This window comes from Vipera berus (assembly GCF_964194415.1).
Source record: "Vipera berus genome assembly, chromosome: W".
Classification (NCBI taxonomy): Eukaryota; Metazoa; Chordata; class Lepidosauria; order Squamata; family Viperidae; genus Vipera; species Vipera berus.
In genome coordinates this window covers 64,346,670-64,365,427 of record NC_138210.1, presented here as the reverse complement: position 1 = coordinate 64,365,427, position 18,758 = coordinate 64,346,670, and the positions used below count along the sequence as shown (strand labels likewise).

The 18,758-nt window shown below is 42.0% G+C and overlaps 1 protein-coding gene across 1 annotated transcript; it reads right to left on the bottom strand.

The window, feature by feature from the left end:
* Positions 1-6,949: 6,949 nt before the first annotated feature.
* Positions 6,950-17,716, bottom strand: LOC308676351 (vomeronasal type-2 receptor 26-like; the record flags this gene model as incomplete). Its single annotated transcript, XM_081342161.1, has 4 exons — positions 6,950-7,848; positions 7,936-8,062; positions 15,362-15,419; positions 17,379-17,716. The coding sequence occupies 4 exons, from the start codon at positions 17,714-17,716 to the stop codon at positions 6,950-6,952; spliced, it is 1,422 nt and encodes a 473-aa protein (XP_081198287.1).
* Between the last annotated feature and the right edge of the window lie 1,042 nt (positions 17,717-18,758).

Genomic DNA, 18,758 nt, shown 5'->3' with positions numbered 1-18,758 from the left:
AGAGAGAGATGGAATGTAGTAAGGAGGTGAATTCTCAGGAGGGAGGGGATATATTTCAGACAAGTAAAAGACAACTCAGTTTGAATATTATGTGTGAGAGAAAAAGGATGAAAACACTCCTTCCTGAATAGTTCACAGATTATACTGTGGATACATATATTAAAGTGCTCAATCTGGCAAGATTTTGTCTATAGGTATGAAACAAAAAAGAAACCAGCTTGGAAGAATCACCATATCCCATTCTAAATTTTGCAGGCAGTTGATTTCATGGATGTGGTTACAATTTTGTAGGATGCAATTTACAATTTTAACATCAGCATATAAATATTTCAGTTGGTTAATCCATTACTGTATCTCACATTTAAACTTAATGTCAATCCCTCAAGAAATTATTGTTCACTAGTCTATGGACAAGGGACGCGGTGGCTCAGTGGGTTAGGACGCTGAGCTTGTCGATCGGAAGGTTGGCAGTTTGGCGGGTCGAATCCCGAGTGCCACGTAACAGAGTGAGCGCCTGTTACTTGTCCCAGCTTCTGCCAACCTAGCAGTTCGAAAGCACCTAAAAATGCAAGTAGAAAAATAGGGACCACTACGGTGGGAAGGTAACAGCGTTCCGTGTGTCTTTGGCGTCTAGTCATGCCGGCCACATGACCACGGAGACGTCCTCGGAGAAGCGCTGGCTCTTTGGCTTTGAAACGGAGATGAGCACCGCCCCCTAGAGTCGGAAACGACTAGCACGCATGTGCGGGGGAACCTTTACCTTTACCTTTAGTCTATGGACAGATCTTGCAATTGCAGATATGGTGGTTTCCGTAGTATTCTGCTTACACACTTACCTGCCACAACACTTGATTATGAAACTGTTTCCTCCCTTCTTTAACAAATGTTCTTTCCCTGGATTTGGATGGATACAGAGATTGCAAAGCATGTGCCACAGCATAGACTGCATTGTAAATATTGTAACTCTGGCCACTCATTACTGTTTCAAACACAGATGTGGGAAGAGTCTCAAGCCTCTCCTGTCCAGTACATTTCTTCCCAGAGGTCTCCATTTTTAAGTTTGCAAAGAAACAATCAAATGCCTGTTCCCAAAAATCTTTCCGAAAACGATCGTGCTGGTTGTTGATGTTTGAATTCAGGTTTTGAAGAAATGCCCGGAAGTTTTGGACCTCCTTAGTATGAACTGCAAAGGATAAAGCACCATGTAGAAAATGGATATCCCAAGATTTATGAACGGCAACTGAAGTGTAATCTGTCTGAGCTGTTATAAGCCAAATCTTATTCTTCTTTGGTATATCCTCCACTTCTGAAAACTGGAGGAAGCTTCTCAGAGTTGCTAAGGACTGAGTTTCACCATATAAAATTATCACATTGGCTGCTTTGTTCATGAGAACATGATATATATGTAGTCCTTCATCTATGGTATCAGTAAAATCACTGTAAAAAGATTCTTTTGGGAACTCTGCTATGAATTCAGTACAGATGCCATGCTCAGAAAATGTAGGGAGCACCTCCTCAAGGAATTTCTCTCCTTTCTCATCCTTTACTACAAGAAATCCAATCCAGATCCATCTAAAATATAGCAATAGCTGCAGGAGGCCCTTGCGTTGGTGGGATTCATTTGGAAACATTTGTTGGAAGAAAACTGCTTGAGTCTCTTTATCCATGACTGGAGCAGAGCCATAGGTCAACTACAGAAAGATAAACATATGCAGTTGCAAAGGTCTATGTGAGCCTAAAAAATCATTTATATTTTTGGGTATCTTTGATGTTGTATTGTGAAACATTATGCAACTGGTTCCATTTACTAGGAAATATCAACCAAGATGTCACTCTTGAGGTATAAGTAAATGCATTTTTGTCGAAGTAGTTTTATTGTGAATATTTGAAACTTTGTCCAGTGTCTGGAATTTGGATATATTTTGCTGTGTCAAATAGCCCCACCATCTGTTCAGAGTTATGATTACCCATGCTGTTATGCTAATCCTATCAAGCAAAAATAATAGCTAGGAATCTGAAAGGATTCTTAGGAATATCACCAAGATGTCACTCTTCAGGTATCAGTAAATATCTTTTCCTAGAAATAGTCTCATTGTGGATATATCAAATATGAACCTTGGATCAATTTCTAGAATTGAGAAATGTTTTCCTATGTCACATATCCCCACTGTCTATTCAAACCGACTCATTACTCAGGCAGCTCTACTGATCCTATCAAACAAAAAATAATATGTAGGAATCAGAAAAGTTTCTCCTTTTCACAGAGAGAAGCATAAAGATACCTGTGGGCATCTGGCAGAATGATAGTGTGTCTTCAGCACATCTTACCTGAGGAATTTTGTAGATGCAGAGCACAGTTGCCATGTGAAGAGAGATGTCAGGTGCCCCAATGACTGCAGCCAAGGTATTTGGGACCCCACACTTGTAGTTAGGGATGAATTTTCCCTGAGTGAAAGGCAGTAACATTGAGGCAAAGTAAGTCCAGCCTGGACTAAAGTTGCTGTTAAAAATGTGGAAGCCCAGCGTGATGTTAGGTAGGATCTGGGAATTTTCATTGATCTCTTTTATAGCAAAGGCTATAGCCAGAATATGCTGGTAATTCTGAAAAATTATTCTGTAAAACAATTAAAAAATCATTAAGAAAGGTCTGCTTCACATTACGGCACTTGTAATCATTCAGTACCACACATTTTGTGAAATTTGTGAAATAATTCTTATTTCTTTGTTCTTATATGTGAGAATGGCCCAGTATCAAACAACAGCTTTTGTTGCAGAAGGAAATTGCTACATTTTAGCACCATAAATATCAAATGAGAAAACTCATCATGGGTAATATGTGCTTCCCATTTCTTAAGGATAGTAACAGCTTCATAAATTAAGCCACATTCTTCTATGTTAATAGATATTTAGATGTGATGTGTTATAAATGGAGATTTGATCTCCATTTCAACATTACCTGGAGACTAAAGTAAAATATAACTTCACATAAAATAAACCTAGGCATCCTATTTCAGATGTTTCTTTCTGGATTTTTTGCCATTAGAGGAAACATTCCAAGCATCAGGTAATATACCAGCAAGGCTCAGAGCCTGACAATAAATTAATGGTGTACTTACATAAGTCCCTCATGAAATCCCTGAGAAGGATCTTGAATAAATTTAATGGGATTAGAAGATGCAAAGAAGGCAGAAATAATGCCAGCAATATTAATGTCTCCAAACTGATGATAGGTGTGCCGAATAGGAAGAGGCTGATGAAAGTCACATTGAAGGCCAGGATCCTTGCACATCACTTCAGGCAGTACTATTAACAGTAACTCCATGAATACTAACATCTTCCTTGAGTGTCTTCTTTCTGGGTGCAAATGCATCCCTCTGCCACAAGTTATTTGAAGTGGATCAGACTGACCTGCCTTCTTGAGATGTTCTTCAGACACAAATAGTGAGTGCAACATAATATCAAATCAACTCAAAGACCTTTGGGGCTCCCAGCCATAGGTTGGAATATCATGGGGACAATAAATACCATAATTCAGTGCCCCTTCCTCCTGTTTTCATGGAGTCCCATAGGATTTGGAAGAGACAAACTGATTAATTTCTTAATGATAATAAGACAGTCACATATGTGAACATCTTCAAAACATGTGAGGACATCCAGAGGCAGGGATGCATGAAGAATAAGACAAAAATAAAATCATTAGATCCATAAATCAAAATAGAGATGTAAATATATGTATGTGTAAAGGCATTATTCTATTCTATTCTATTCTATTCTATTCTATTCTATTCTATTCTATTCTATTCTATTCTATTCTATTCTATTCTATTCTATTCTATTCTATTCTATTCTATTCTATTCTATTCTATTCTATTCTATTCTATTCTATTCTATTTTTGTTTTATTCCATCCGCAAACTCTTAGCAGACTGAAGACAAGTCTGCCACCTGTGTTCGGTGAATCTCAGTTACTTGGATGCCCAATGCATCAAACCAATCGAGCCCTATGAGGCTTGTGTGTTGACCTTCCACCATGACAACATCTAGTGGGCCTGTAAACCCCTTGAAATTAATCAGAAAAGTGGCTTCACCCTTGACCACCACTCAGAAGTTTTGGAAGTCTCTGAGCAACAGGTTAGAAGGCCTAAATTTGATCCCTCTATTGCTTCAGTTGCATATGTGCTGAAAAGTTCCTATGGAGATGATGGACACGGCTCAGCCTGTGTCCAGTTCCATTTTGCATAGAACTCCCTGAAGCTTGACTTGCAGTTGAAGCTTCTGCTTAAGTGGACGGTAGGCACCAGTGCAGAACACGCTACTTCGGCTGGAGGAGAACCCTACTCGGTGTTGCCCCAGGGCCCCGGTACCTCTCCTGAATGATTCTTCCTGCTGATGGTCCCCCTGGCGACCTCAGCAGATGGCAGCAATGTGGTATGGTTTTCCATATGCCCAGCCCGTTGCTGTTCGGAATCGGCATTCCATGCATTGATGGTGGCCTCTGCAACTCATGCACCTAAAGAATGGAACTGCCTTGTTATCTGGCCTCAGTCCCTTCTCCTGGTACCTCTGTAACTTGTCAACTTCATAGTCTGAGTCGGTGTCTTCCATCCACTCAGCATCCTCGTGGTGGATGGCTTTGGTGCTTGGCATGTTTTTGGAGGGGCACAGCACCTTAACGGTCCCTCTGGCAGCTTCATCTGTCATGACCTCCTTCAAGGCCTCCTGTAGCGAGAGAGTCTCTTTAGCAAAAAGGTTTTGTTGGAGCTCTCGATTCCTGAGTCCACAGACTAAGTGGTCTCTTAGCCTCTCTTCCAAATCAGCGAAATTTCATAGTCAGGATGCTTGATGAAAGGCAGCAATGAATTCCGTAGCCAACTTGCTGGGCTATTGCTCCCACTGCTCAAATGCATGCCTGGGCTGCACACACAGAAAAGGGTTGCTGCCTTCACCCCATCTTCGCTGACTTGATTTGCGTGGAGGTAGTTTTCTATGTGGGACATGTAGGATGTCCATCTCTCCAGGTGTGTCACGTCAAATTCTTAGAGCTTTCCAACATTCGCCATGGAGAGTTGTTTGTGTTGCTTGTTTCTCACATTGCCTTGTGCTGCTGGCTTCTGCATAGGCTCTAGGATGGATCCTTAGGGCGTGGTGGTCTCCAGCATGGCTTGCTAGGCAGACCGAGGGGGGAATGTAGTTCCTGCCAGGCTGTGTGCTTGCCTCCCCCAGTAGTGACTTCAGGCTCTTATGATGAAGCAAAACATCTCACCTTTGTCACCAGTGTTAAATATTTGGTTCTTGAAGGCATTAAGTGAGATGAAATGTTCAAACAGCAACAAGTTTATTTTAACTCAGAACAGAACAGAAGCAAGCTAATAGCTATGCAGCTATTTATACAGTTGGCCTCTAGGCAGCGACCAATAGGTTTAAAGTAGCAGTTTCCCGCCCCCAAATCTAATTATCAGCCTGGAGACAGCAAGTCTGGCTTTCAGCAACCCTTACAAAACACACAGAAAGTAGGTCAGACATTAAGCAAGCAGTTAGACATTAAGCAAATGAATTAAGGCCAGTACATTACAGTAACCATCTCCAAGATACCACCCTCCCATTGGGGCAGCCTAATATCCAACCCATTTCAGAAGACGAAAATGGTGGGTGGCTCATTCAATTAACTCATCAGTCGGCATTTAGAATTACCATATGCCTGTCATACAAGAGCTGCAACACTCTATCTACTAAAACAGACTCATAACAGTAGAATGTACCATTTACACAGTTACCATATTCAATTGAATTTCGTAGAAAGAGATCATTATGCAAATTGGATACAAGCATGTACTGGATTTCTGATGGAATTTATTTGAATTTACTAGAATTATTTTTGTGCCAGAGATTTCATTGGTTTTGATACTGAGGAGAAAACACATGGCCAGCTTACCACAACCAACTTACCAACTCCCTGCTTCCAACTCACCATGGTCAATTCATTGCACCCAGCTCGCCATTGCCAACTCGCTGAAGGACAATTCAATAATTTAATTTAATTATTTAAAATAATTTATTTTTAATTTTTTTTGTCACATTTTATTTTGTCCCCCTTTCTTTAATACTTATGTTCCACCATTTCTTTGATATTATATAACTTTTGTCCCACAGTGACTTGGCTATCTGACTGCTTTAGAAACAAATATTTGGCATTCCTTGTTTAAATGAAAGTCTCATTTGTATTTAACCACCACTTCTTTTACATGTTCAAGTGTGTATATATATTTGGATGACCAGTAAAGAAAAAATTATAATTCAAATTTAATCTATATATTGAGTCAGAGATGTCTATCACATACTGAAATATCACAAAAAATAATATTGTGTTATCATTTATTTGTTTCTTTGTTTACATGGTTTTATGCTTCCCATAAGGGATGCAGTGGCTCAGTGGGTTAGGACGCTGAGCCTGTCGATCAGAAGGTCAGCAGTTTGGCGGGTCGAATCCCAAGTGCCGCGTAACAGAGTGAGCGCCTGTTACTTGTCCCAGCTTCTGCCAACCTAGCAGTTCGAAAGCACGTAAAAATGCAAGTAGAAAAATAGGGACCTCTATGGTGGGAAGGTAACAGCGTTCCGTGCGCCTTTGGCATTTAGTCATGCTGGCCACATGACCACGGAGACATCCTCAGACAAGCGCTGGCTCTTCGGCTTTGAAACAGAGATGAGCACCGGCCCCTAGAGTCGGAAATGACTAGCACGCATGTGCGGGGGAACCTTTACCTTTACCTTTTACCTTATGCTTCCCATGTTTAATTGTCTTCCAGAAGTAAAAAAAAAGTTTTGAATTACCCAAATCTCAGGGACAAGGTAGGCTTTACAACACATGAGCCCAATCTAACTGTACATTGCTCTCTGGCTTCAAAGGGCAAGTGAGGAAGATCTCCAACATGGACATACAAAGCCTATCTTTCCTAAAACTTTCTTTTCATGAGCTGTTGTTTATTGTTCAGTTCGGGTCTGATCACTATGATAAAACACTTGGGGAAAAAGATACACATCAATAAGCCAGCACTAGAGGAGATCATGGAGAAGATCTCCACTGCCAGCACATATTTCCCCTTTGTGCTTAGATAGGTTGGAATAAAACACAGCCAAACACTGCAGAAGACCAACATGCTGAAGGTGATGAATTTGGCTTCGTTGAAACTGTCAGGCAACTTCCTAGCTAGAAAAGCAGCAGAGAAGCTAAGCAGAGCAAGAAAACCCATAAAGCCCAAAACACAGCAGAACATGACTGAGTCTTCATTGCATTCCATGATGACTTCTTCAGACACGGAATGTGCATCAAAATCTGGATATGGTGGGGACATTATCAGCCATACAGCACAAAAACACACTTGTACAAGGGTGCAGGATAGAAGAATGAAACTGACCATTCTTCCTCCCACCCATTTCCTCAATTGGGAACCAGGTTTGGTGGCCATGAATGCTAGAACCACAACAAAGGTTTTGGCCAATATACAAGAAACTGCTACAGAAAAGATGAGGCCAAAAGCTGGTTGTCGAAGCAGACACACAATCTTTTCAGGTTTCCCAATGAATAGAAAGACGCAAAGGAAGGAGAGGAGAAGGGAAACTAAGAGACTGTAGGTGAGATTCCGATTGTTGGCTTTGACAATGGGAGTGTCTTTGTGTTTCACAAAAATTGTTATTACCGAAGTTGTCATTAAAGAAAAGCAAAGAGAAAGAGCAGTCAGACTGATCCCCAAAGGTTCTTCATAGGACAAAAAGGTGATCCGCTTTGGAAGGCACATATTTTTTTCAGAATTTGGATATTGAACTTCTGGACATGGAGAGCATTCATGTATATCTGAAAAAGAATGCAGGGGAATTGATATAGGGAATTAGAGTGTTGTGCCATCATGACCTAGACCCATTATATTTGAAAATGTCCTACCCTTCTCCTTTGATATTTTCCCTTCTGGACACAGGTGGCAATCATAGCAGCAAAAGGACTCCCCTTCTTTCTTGGCCTTGCTGTATCCTGTCTCACAAGGATCATTACACAAAGATAAAGGTAATGCCTATCAATGAATGAAGAGGAATGTTTTAAGATACAGATGGGGAAAGAAGTGCTTGGAGAGATCCTGGTAATGAAGAATCAACAGAATACAAATAGATTGATAAGCAGAAGCAGTATGATGACATAATTTTGAGATGCATTTTGTCTGAAATAATAATTAAATATCTACAATTATTTGACAACTATGGCCTTGTGTAACCATCATCACCACTCTCCAAAGGTAATTTTGGTGCTGGCTCGTTAAAGAGCTTCCTCAACCACTCAAGTCACTAAACTGATGAAATCTAGTACACTGGATTGCAACTTTTACTTGAAAACCATGAAAACCATTACCCAGAATTAACAGAGGGCCAAAATAAAAAGTACAATAGTCTGTACAAACTAGTAGAAAAGTAAACATTCTTACAGATATTGTTTTCTTTCCCCAGGATGTTTGTTCCTAGGGTAGTCAGAAATTGCAGTCTAATCTAGATTCTAAAAGCTAACCTGATTAAAGCCTACTGGCCACGTGATGGAATCAACAGAGATATTGAAGAACTTGTCTGCTGAAGTTGTAGGATCTATCACTCCCACTTTGACTCTAAGAAAGGACTGATTTGGAAATATGATCCAGTTGATAATATCATATCCACCAATGAATTCTCCATTTTTATCAAAGGAGATCTTTTCACCAACACTATTATTGAATCTGACACTTCTCAGGAAAAAATGAACCTGAAAGAAAGAGACATTCAGAGATGAAAAAAGAGAGAACAGGACAGAGGGAGAGAGAAATAATTCATATATTCAAAGCATACATATGAATGTTTCTTTATGAATGTGCTCGTATGATCACAATCCTGGAAGTCAGCAACTAGCCTGTATTTCTGACTGTCATGACATCCCATAGCTACTTGATTGCAATTTGCAATCTACAGTATCTTGCTGGCTTTCCACAAGCAAAGTCAATGGGGAATGTTAAGTCCGGAATGACGAGCGGAGACAGCGATGTCAGACAAGGAACGTTTATTGGAACTCACATGGGTCAACTGGCTATCTGCCGTTGGACCCTCCCTTAAATACTAACTCCCATTCAAATGTAACCAATCCCCGGCTTGGAATCTCCCGCCGGAAGGTAGCAGCCAATGAATGCACTCAGATTTCCCGCCGTAGGGAAACCACTCCCGTAACTATATACACAACACCCCTTTCCCCCTGGATGAAATTTACTGTTTAACATAGTCCTTCAGGTAACTAGGGGGTTTATGTTGCCTGACAGGATAACGGCTGGCCATACTAATGTCAGGGGTTCCTGCAGTTCCGCTGTTGACTACCGCCTCTGACCCTGTTGTGTGTGTGGACAGCCCAGGTGATGCCTCCCTAATCGGCTGTTGTTGTGCTTCCAGTTGTTGTGGTGCATTGGCTTGACTGGATGACCCAGATGGGCTGTCAGGGGGTGCTATTTTGATCCCTGCTTCACAATTCTGGGGGGGTGCTTCAATTGCCCTGAAGGGTAACCTCCTCCCTTTCCCCCCTGGTGCTTTGTTATCCCTGGCTGGGGAAGGTGTAAAGTTGTTTGTAGTGTTTTCTCTTGCTTTGTTGGCGTGTACACCTTCAGGGGCCCTTTTCCTTAACTGATCAATGTGTCCCTTCCCCCTCAATTAAATAAGATAAGGGACCAGTTTTATCGATCACGACCCCTTGTGCCCATTTATCCCCTTGTCCATAATTCCTGGCCCACACCATGTCCCCAATATTCAAAGACCTGGCTGGGGTAACCGGATCATGTTCGGCAGGTAGTCTGTCAGGGTGTAATCTGTCCAATTTCGTTATCAATCACCTTCCCCACCTCATTTCAGCAGGACTCTTCCCTGTGGCCGCACATGGTGTGGTGTGCTGGGCCAGCAGGAACTGAGCCAGTCTTTGATGCCAGTCACCGTGGATTATTCGTCTGAGGGCATCCTTGGTTGTCCTGACGTTCCGTTCTGCTAAGCCGTTAGAAGAGGGGTGGAAGGGTGCTGAAGTCGCGTGTCTAATCCAGTTGGCCTTGAGGAAGTCCTGAAATTCATTAGATGTGAATTGTGGCCCATTGTCAGAAACAATTATGTCAGGTAACCCATGAGTGGCAAAGAGTCCCCGTAAGACCTGTATGGTTTTGGCTGAAGTCATGGACTTAACAGGCATGACCTCCAACCACCGGGAATAGCTATCCACTACTACAAGGAATGTGAGGCCCTGGAAGGGGCCGGCGAAGTCAATATGGATTCTAGACCATGGGTTTCTAGCCTCCTCCCATTTGTGTACCGTTGTGTGTGCCTGTTCAGGTCTAGAACGCTGGCACTGGTAGCACCTTGCTACTTTGTCCTCTATGGCTGTGTCTAACCCCGGCCACGTGACTTCTAGCTAGGGCCTTCATGCGCACAATTCCCGGGTGCCCATCATGTAATTCGCCAATTACTGTTTGTCTATGCCTCTCTGGAATGACAACCCTATTTCCCCACAATAGACAGCCAACATGTGATGAGAGTTCGTCCTTTCTTCTAATGTATGGTGTGAACGTAGGGTCCGGGCTTTTGCTAGGCCACCCGCCTTGTACCCATGCTGCTATTCTACTGAGTAAGGGGTCTTTCCTTGTGGCAGCAGCAATGTCCCTGGCAGTTAGGGGGCACTCAGAAAGCTCTTGTAGGGACATGATTTGTCCCACAGGTGCTGGGTCTGTACCAGTATCATCTAGGGGTAACCTGCTGAGGGCATCAGCATGCCCCATCTCCTTGCCCGGCCTGTGTTTGATTGAAAATGTGTAAGCAGATAGGAAAATTGACATTCTTAGCATTCTGGGAGACATTATTTGTGGAGTCTGCCTATCGGTGGTAAATAGCCCTAGCAGGGGTTTATGATCAGTGTAAATGGTAAAGTCCCTACCATACAGATAATTGTGGAACTTTTTTACACCTGCCACTATAGCCAAAGCTTCCCTGTCGATCTGTGCATAATTCCGTTCCGCCTTTGTTAAGGTCCTGGAATAGTATGCTATAGGCCTCTGTTGGCCCTGCTCATCTTTGTGGCTGATAACTGCTCCCACTCCATAAGGGGAAGCATCACAAGCTAAGAATATGGGTTTGTTCTCTATAAAATGTGTAACAGTAGAATTGCTTGACAGTATGTCCTTTAGTGTTTGAAAGCTAGTCCTGTGTTTTTGTTGCCACTGCCAGGGGGTCTTCCTATCTAAAAGTCTATGCAGGTGTTCAGCAATAGCTGCTTTGTGAGGCAGGAATGTGTGATAAAAATTAATTAGGCCAAGGAAAGCTTGTAACTCTGCCTTGTTCTTTGGTTCTGGAGCTAATTTTATGGCCCTAATTTTTCCTTCTGTAGGGTGGATGCCTAGAGCATCAATCCTAAACCCCAAGAATTCTGTTGATTTTACCCCTATGCAACACTTATCCTTTTTTAATTTTAATCCTGCCTCCCTAAATTTCCCCAGTACCTGTTCTAGCCTCTCAGCTAGGATGTCCTCAGTTTTTCCAGCGATGAGGACATCGTCAAAGTAAGGGCATACACCTGGAATGCCCTTCAAGGTTCTCTCCATCACCTCCTGGAAGATGCCTGGAGCTGCAGCTATCCCGAACTGAAGTCTGTGAACGCGGAACGCCCCCTTGTGGGTAACTATCGTTTGAGCCTCTGCGGCTTCCTTAGAAACAGTAAGTTGCAAATACGCCTGCGCCAAGTCGAGCTTGGCAAAAATGGCGCCGTCCTGGATCATCGCGAGGACCTGCTTCACCGTCGGGACCGGGTAAGCATGTTTTTTTCATAGCTAGGTTCAGGGTGGCCTTATAGTCGGCACAGATCCTCACATCCCCATTAGGTTTCAGGGGTGTGATGATCGGTGTCTCCCACAGGCCCCCTTCTACGGGTTCTAAAACGCCCTGGCCTACTAGCTTATCTAGTTCAGCCTTGATTTTCTGTTTGAGGGCGAAAGGCACCCTCCGGGCCTTAAGCCTAATGGGCCTGACCTCGGGGTCTAAATTAAAACTAATGGGGGGTCCCTTGTACCTCCCTAATGACCCATCGAATACGTCTGCGAAATTATCGCAGACGGACTTCAGGGTTTTAGCTTGAATGGTGTTAATTCCCCCCACCCAGATACCTAGGGCCGAGAACCAATTAAGGCCTACAAGGCTAGATCTCTGGCCTTCAGTGACTAAAATAGTCAATACTCCACTAAACTCCTTATATTTAACTTTGATGGTAGCCTCTCCCACTAATTCTATGGGTGATTTCTGGAAGTCAGCTAATTGTAATTGGGTGGGTTTAAGGGGAATTTTCTGGCCGCTTCTGTTTTCAATGTATTTAAGGGTGTCCCTAGAGATTATAGATACCGAGGCCCCGGAGTCCACTTCCATTTTGCAAGGGACGCCTTGCAGTTGGACTTCGATTCTTAATTTAGGCCTCACAATGTGGTTGATTCTAGGGGTGCGTTTCTGTCTAGGGATTCCCACGTGATTGACCCCCACCCCAGCCCCAGGGTTGGAAGTGCGTGCCTTAGGCCTATGGGTCTCTCCGCCACTCCGTTTGGGGGTTACCTCACCTGAGGCCCAAGTGTCGAGCTCATGGAGGCGGTTGTCTCGCAGTCGGCTTCTGCAGATGGCCTGGATGTGGCCCGTTTTTCCGCACCCTCGGCATTTGGCGTTTCGGAATCGGCAAGTCGATCGTTGGTGGTTCCTGCCGCAGCTTCTGCACCGGGTCTCGGGGTCTCGGGGTCTGGCTGTGTTGTCCCGCTGGGGTCGTTGAAGCGCTGGAGGTTGTTGTCTCCTGTTCTGGTCTGGGCCTTCGGCTCGTTGTGGTCTCGGTGCCATCTTCCCGAACCTTCTGGCTACTTCGGCAATCTCAGCTTCCCACTGGTAATCCACCTCCCCACTGTCCACATGGCTCTCTTGGTTAATTTCGGCTGAGGCTGCCATGCTATTGTAAGGGGGGTCGTGTCTGCCTGTAGACTCGTACGTGAGTAGCTCGTCTAATACTTCTTGGAGGTTGCCAGTGGGCTTAGAGATGATTCGGTTTTGCAAGTGTTCATCTCGTAGCCCCAAAACCACTCGGTCCCTGATGCGAATCTCGAGATTGTCGTATTTACAGCGCAGGGCTGCTTCTCGGACTGCCGCCACAAATTGTTGTATTGACTCGCCGGGCCGCTGGTTCCTCTTTTCAAATATCCTCCGCCAGAACAGTTCTGACCGTTTAGGGGTGAAATGGACCTTCAGTTTAGCCAGCAGGTCGGCGTACGATACGCTGGAGACCGGCAGGGGTTGGCACAGGCCGACGGCCACCCGGTAAAATGGAGTGCCGCTGATGGTCAGGAGTGCCGCCGCCTTCTTCCTGTCCTCCGTGATCCCGTTGACCAGCATGCACCCCTCGACTTGTCCTACATATTCTTCCCAGTCTTCAGGGTAGTTAGGGTCAAACTCCTTCAGGGAGCCTACTTGCGCCATTCTGTTGTTAAATTCGCTTGCTGCATGGTTGACTGTGGTTCAAATTTCCCGCTTTTTGCTCTGTCGGCTTTCCGCGGTTCTTTTGCTGTTCTGCCGTCAATCCCACCTTCGTCGCCACTGTTAAGTCCGGAATGACGAGCGGAGACAGCGATGTCAGACAAGGAACGTTTATTGGAACTCACATGGGTCAACTGGCTAGCTGCCGTTGGACCCTCCCTTAAATACTAACTCCCATTCAAATGTAACCAATCCCCGGCTTGGAATCTCCCACCGGAAGGTAGCAGCCAATGAATGCACTCAGATTTCCCGCCGTAGGGAAACCACTCCCGTAACTATATACACAACAGGGAAGCTAGAAGGAAATTGGAAGTTGTGATCACATGAAGTCCATGCTTAAAAAAACTATGCAGTCCTCACTTAACAATGTTAACTGGGGTCTGCCAGAACTGTTGTTGCTAAACCACATGGTCAAATGCACTTTAGAACTGCATCACTTAACAACGGAAATTCAGATCTCAATTACCATCATTAAGTAAGGGTTGTCTGTAAAATGTACAATATAATGGAAGATAGGCTTACTTTTATAAAGTAAAATCTAAAAATAATTTAGGAAATAATTTTAGGAAACCATATTCTACCTAAGAAATAAAATCTCAGTACAGAAGTTAAGCAGTGGCAATTGAGGACGAAAGGGCAATGGCATTTCTTTTATTGGACGCATTAGAGTAGAAGCAGGTTCAACATCGGCAGGAGTTGCTGGAATTTAAAATCCTACATTAATGATGAATTTGTTGGCTTAACTATCATCATTTAAAATCTATGATTGTTTTATCCTATGGGGGAACATATGTCTCACAAAAAGTAGGCTCAAAATAACATCCCACCTTGGCCCTCTTTTATTGACCACCTGAAATATTAAAAACACCTTCACTCCTTCTCTGGTTTCTCTTAGAATTGTGTTCTGAAAACCATATAAGGCTGCTTTCATTCTTCTGCATCCATTTGCTCTAAAACTATGCATGTTTTGTTGTGAACAACTGGATTCAGACATACTGGTGGGTCTTAAATAGTCTGTGAAGAGGTCAGAACACTATGCCTCATAGAAAGGGAACATTTCAGCATGCTGAATCTTGTTTGAGTAAGAGTTGCAATATCCTTAGAATGCAATATCCTTCCTCTTCCACACATGAATTGTATGGGAAGATAAGGACATGATTGTACTTTCAATAATCCATGAACTTTGACTAAATGCAAACATTTCAAATAAAGCATATACAACAAAAAAAGCTTCAGCATATCATGTAAAGGGAGTAAAATACCTCCTTCCATTTTTTTAATAGACAATTTATGGAACAGTGATGGAATGTAATAAGAAAGTGGAGTCCCAGCAGGGAGGGATTGCATTTCAGAAAAGTAAAAGACAATTCAGGTTGGATATTATGTCGGAGAGAAAGAGGAGGAAGATAACCCTTCCTAATAATCCACAGAGTAAATTGGAGATACAGATAGCAGACTGCTCAAATTGGCAAGATTTTATCTATAGATGTAAAACAAGAAGAAATCAGCTTAGAAGAATTACCATATGCCGTTCTTGGTTTTGGGCTTGAGAGACAGTTAATTCCATGGAGAGAAGCGTATTCTAAGAAATATTGCAGAATGCTATTTACAATTTTAATATCAGCATATGAATATTTTATAATTAGTTAATCCATTCTTACATCTAATGTCTGGGTTTTCAGAGGTCAATATCCCTGGATAATATTGTTTGCTAGAATTTATGGACACATGTTGCAGCTACAAATATGGTGGTTTCTGCACTACTCTGCTTACAAACTTACCTTCCACCACACTTGATTGTGAAAATGTTTCCTTCTTTCTTTCACCATTGTTGTTTCTCTAGATTTGGATAGAGAGAGAGATTGCAAAGCATGTGCCACAGCATAGACTGCATTGTAAATATTGTAACTCTGGCCACTCATGCATGTTTCAAACACAGATGTGGGGAGAGTTTCAAGCTTCTCCTGACCGGTACATTTTTTTTCAGACTCCTCCATTTTTGAGTTTGAGAAGAAACAACTGAATGCCTGTTCCCAGAAAACTTTCCGGAAATGATCATTCTGATCGTTGCTTGGATTTAGATTATGAAGAAATTCCTTGAAGCTTTGGACGTCTTTTGTGTGAACTGCAAAGGATAAAGCACCATGTAGGAAATGGATATCCCAAGATTTATGAACAGCAACTGAAGTGAAATCTGTCTGAGCTGTTATAAGCCAGATCTTATTCTTCTTTGGTATATCCTCCACTTCTGAAAACTGGAGGAAAGTTCTCAGGGCTGATAAGGACTGGATTTCACCATATAAGATTATCACATTGGTTGTGCTGTTCATGAGAACATGGTATATATGTAGTCCTTCATCTATGATATCAGTAAAATCACTGTAAATAGCTACATTTGGGAACTCTTGTACGAATTCAGTACAGATGCCATGCTCGGAAAATGTTAAGAGCACCTCCTGAAGAAATTTCTCTCCTTTCTCATCCTTTACTACAAGAATTCCAATCCAGATCCATCTAAAATACAGCAATAACTGCAGGAGACCCTTGCGTTGGTGGGATTCATTCGGAAACATTTGTTGGAAGAAAACTACTTGAGTTTCTTTATCCATGACAGGGGCAGAGCCATAGGTCAACTAGAGAAAGATAAACATGCAATTCCAAAAGTCTATGTGAGCCTCTGAAAACATGTACATTCATTTGAGTCTTTGGGTATACTTACTCTTAGAAGAAATAAGAAACATTATGCAACTAGTTGTGTTTATTAGGAAATATCGACCAAGATGTCACTCTTTGGATATCAGCAAATACATATTTTTGGAAGTAGTCTTATAGTGAATATTTGAAAATTGAAACTTAGTTCAATGTCTGGAATTGGGGAATGTTTTGCTGGATCAAATATCCTCGCCAAATATTTGGTTACAATTACTCATGGTGCTATTCTGCTCTTATCAAGCAAAAAATAATATCTAGTTATGTGAAAAGTCTCTCCTTTTTACAGAGAGAAAAACACAGACATCTAGGGAGGTACAGCAGAATAATAATGTATATTTGCAGCCCATCTTACCATAGGAACTTTGTAGATGCAGAGCACAGTTGCCATGTGAAGACAGATGTCAGGTGCCCCAATGACTGCAGTCAAGGTTTTTTGGGCCCCACACTTGTAGTTAGGGATGAATTTTCCCTGAGTGAAAGGCAGTAACATTGAGGCAAAGTAAGTCCAGCCTGGACTAAAGTTGCTGTTAAAAATGTGGAAGCCCAGCGTGATGTTGGGTAGGATCTGGGAATTTTCATTGATCTCTTTTATAGTAAAGGCTAAAGCCAGAATATGCTGGTAATTCTGAAAAACTATTCTGTAAAACAATTAAAAAATCATTAAGAAAGGTCTGCTTCACATTACGGCACTTGTAAACATTCAGTACAACACATTTTGTGGAACGTATGAAATAATTCATACGTAGAATGACCCACTATCAAATAACAGCTTTTTAGAATGACTTATATGCAGAAGGAAATTGCTAAATTTTAGCACCATAAATATCAAATGAGACAACTGATCATGGGAAATATGTGCTTCCCCTTTCTTAATGATCAAAACAGCTTCATAAATTAAGCCACATTCCTGTATATTAATAGATATTTAGATGTGATGTGTTATAAATGGAGATTTGATTGCCATTTCAACATTACCTATTTTAGATGTTTATTTCTGGAATTTTTGCCATTAGAGGAAACATTTCAAGCTTCAGGTAATATACCAGCAAGATTCAGAGTTTGACAATAAATTAATGATGTACTTACATAAGTCCATCATGAAATCCCTGAGAAGGATCTTGAATAAATTTAATGGGATTAGAAGATGCAAAGAAGGAAGAAATAATGCCAGCAATATTAATGTCACCAAACTGATGATAGGTGTGCCGAATAGGAAGAGGCTGATGAAAGTCACATTGAAGGCCAGGATCCTTGCATGCCACTTCTGGCAATACTATCAACAGTAACTCCATGAATACTAACATCTTCCTTGAGTGTCTTCTTTCTGGGTGCAAATGCCTCTCTCTGCCACAAGTTATTTGAAGTGGATCAGACTGACCTGCCTTCTTGAGATGTTCTTCAGACACAAATATCGAGTGCAACATACTATCAAATCAAGTCACAGAGCCTTGGGGCTCCCAGCCCTGGGTTGGTATATAATTGGGACAATAAATACCATCTTTCAGTGTCAGTTCTTCCTATTTTCATGAAGTCCCATAGGATTAGGAAGAGACAAACTGGCTAATTTCTTAATGATAATAAGACAGTCACTTATGTGAACATCTTCAAAACATTTGAGGTCCTGCAGAGGCAGGAATGCATGAGCTGCAAAATAAAAATAAAATCATTAGATCCATAAATCAAAACAGAGATGCAAATATACGTATGTATGGGTAAAAGCATTACTATAGATCTATTCTATTCTATTCTATTCTATTCTATTCTATTCTATTCTATTCTATTCTATTCTATTCTATTCTATTCTATTCTATTCTATTCTATTCTATTCTATTCTATTCTATTCCATTCCATTCCATTCCATTCCATTCCATTCTTTCACTACACTAAACTACACTATTCTCCATTCTCTAGTCTCCGTTCCATTATAATTATGTTCATGTATTCTTACAGAAATTTGGATGTGTATTGCAATAGTTAGTTGTTATGTTGTTGAATTCTACTCTTCAAGTTTGCATATGATGCAGTAGGATGCTAATTTTTGAAGACTTCATTGGAAAACAGAGGAATGACAGTGTGGTAAGCATACAGCTGAGTGAAGATTGGTTTAGTAAACACAGAACAGAGGGGGAAAAATCAGCTTTGGCAAGAGCTCAAACCCTTGCTCTCTTCATATAATATGCTAAGTACAACTCAACTTACAAATGTCTTACTCCTTGCAAGGGACTCGCAGGAGTCTTCTCCAGCACCAGTAAAGTCACTACTGTCTTCCAAGTCAAATGCTCACTCACTTTAAAGAGTCATTGCCTGTATGCCTTGTGTGTGACGCATCCCCTTATGGTGTAGGGGCTGTTTTAAGTCACTTGGAAAGTGACGGGACTAAAGTCCCAATATCACTCTAGGAAATTGTCCTCTGCTGAGTGCAATTATGCGCAAATTGACAAGGAGGCCTTGGCCATTGTGGCCGGG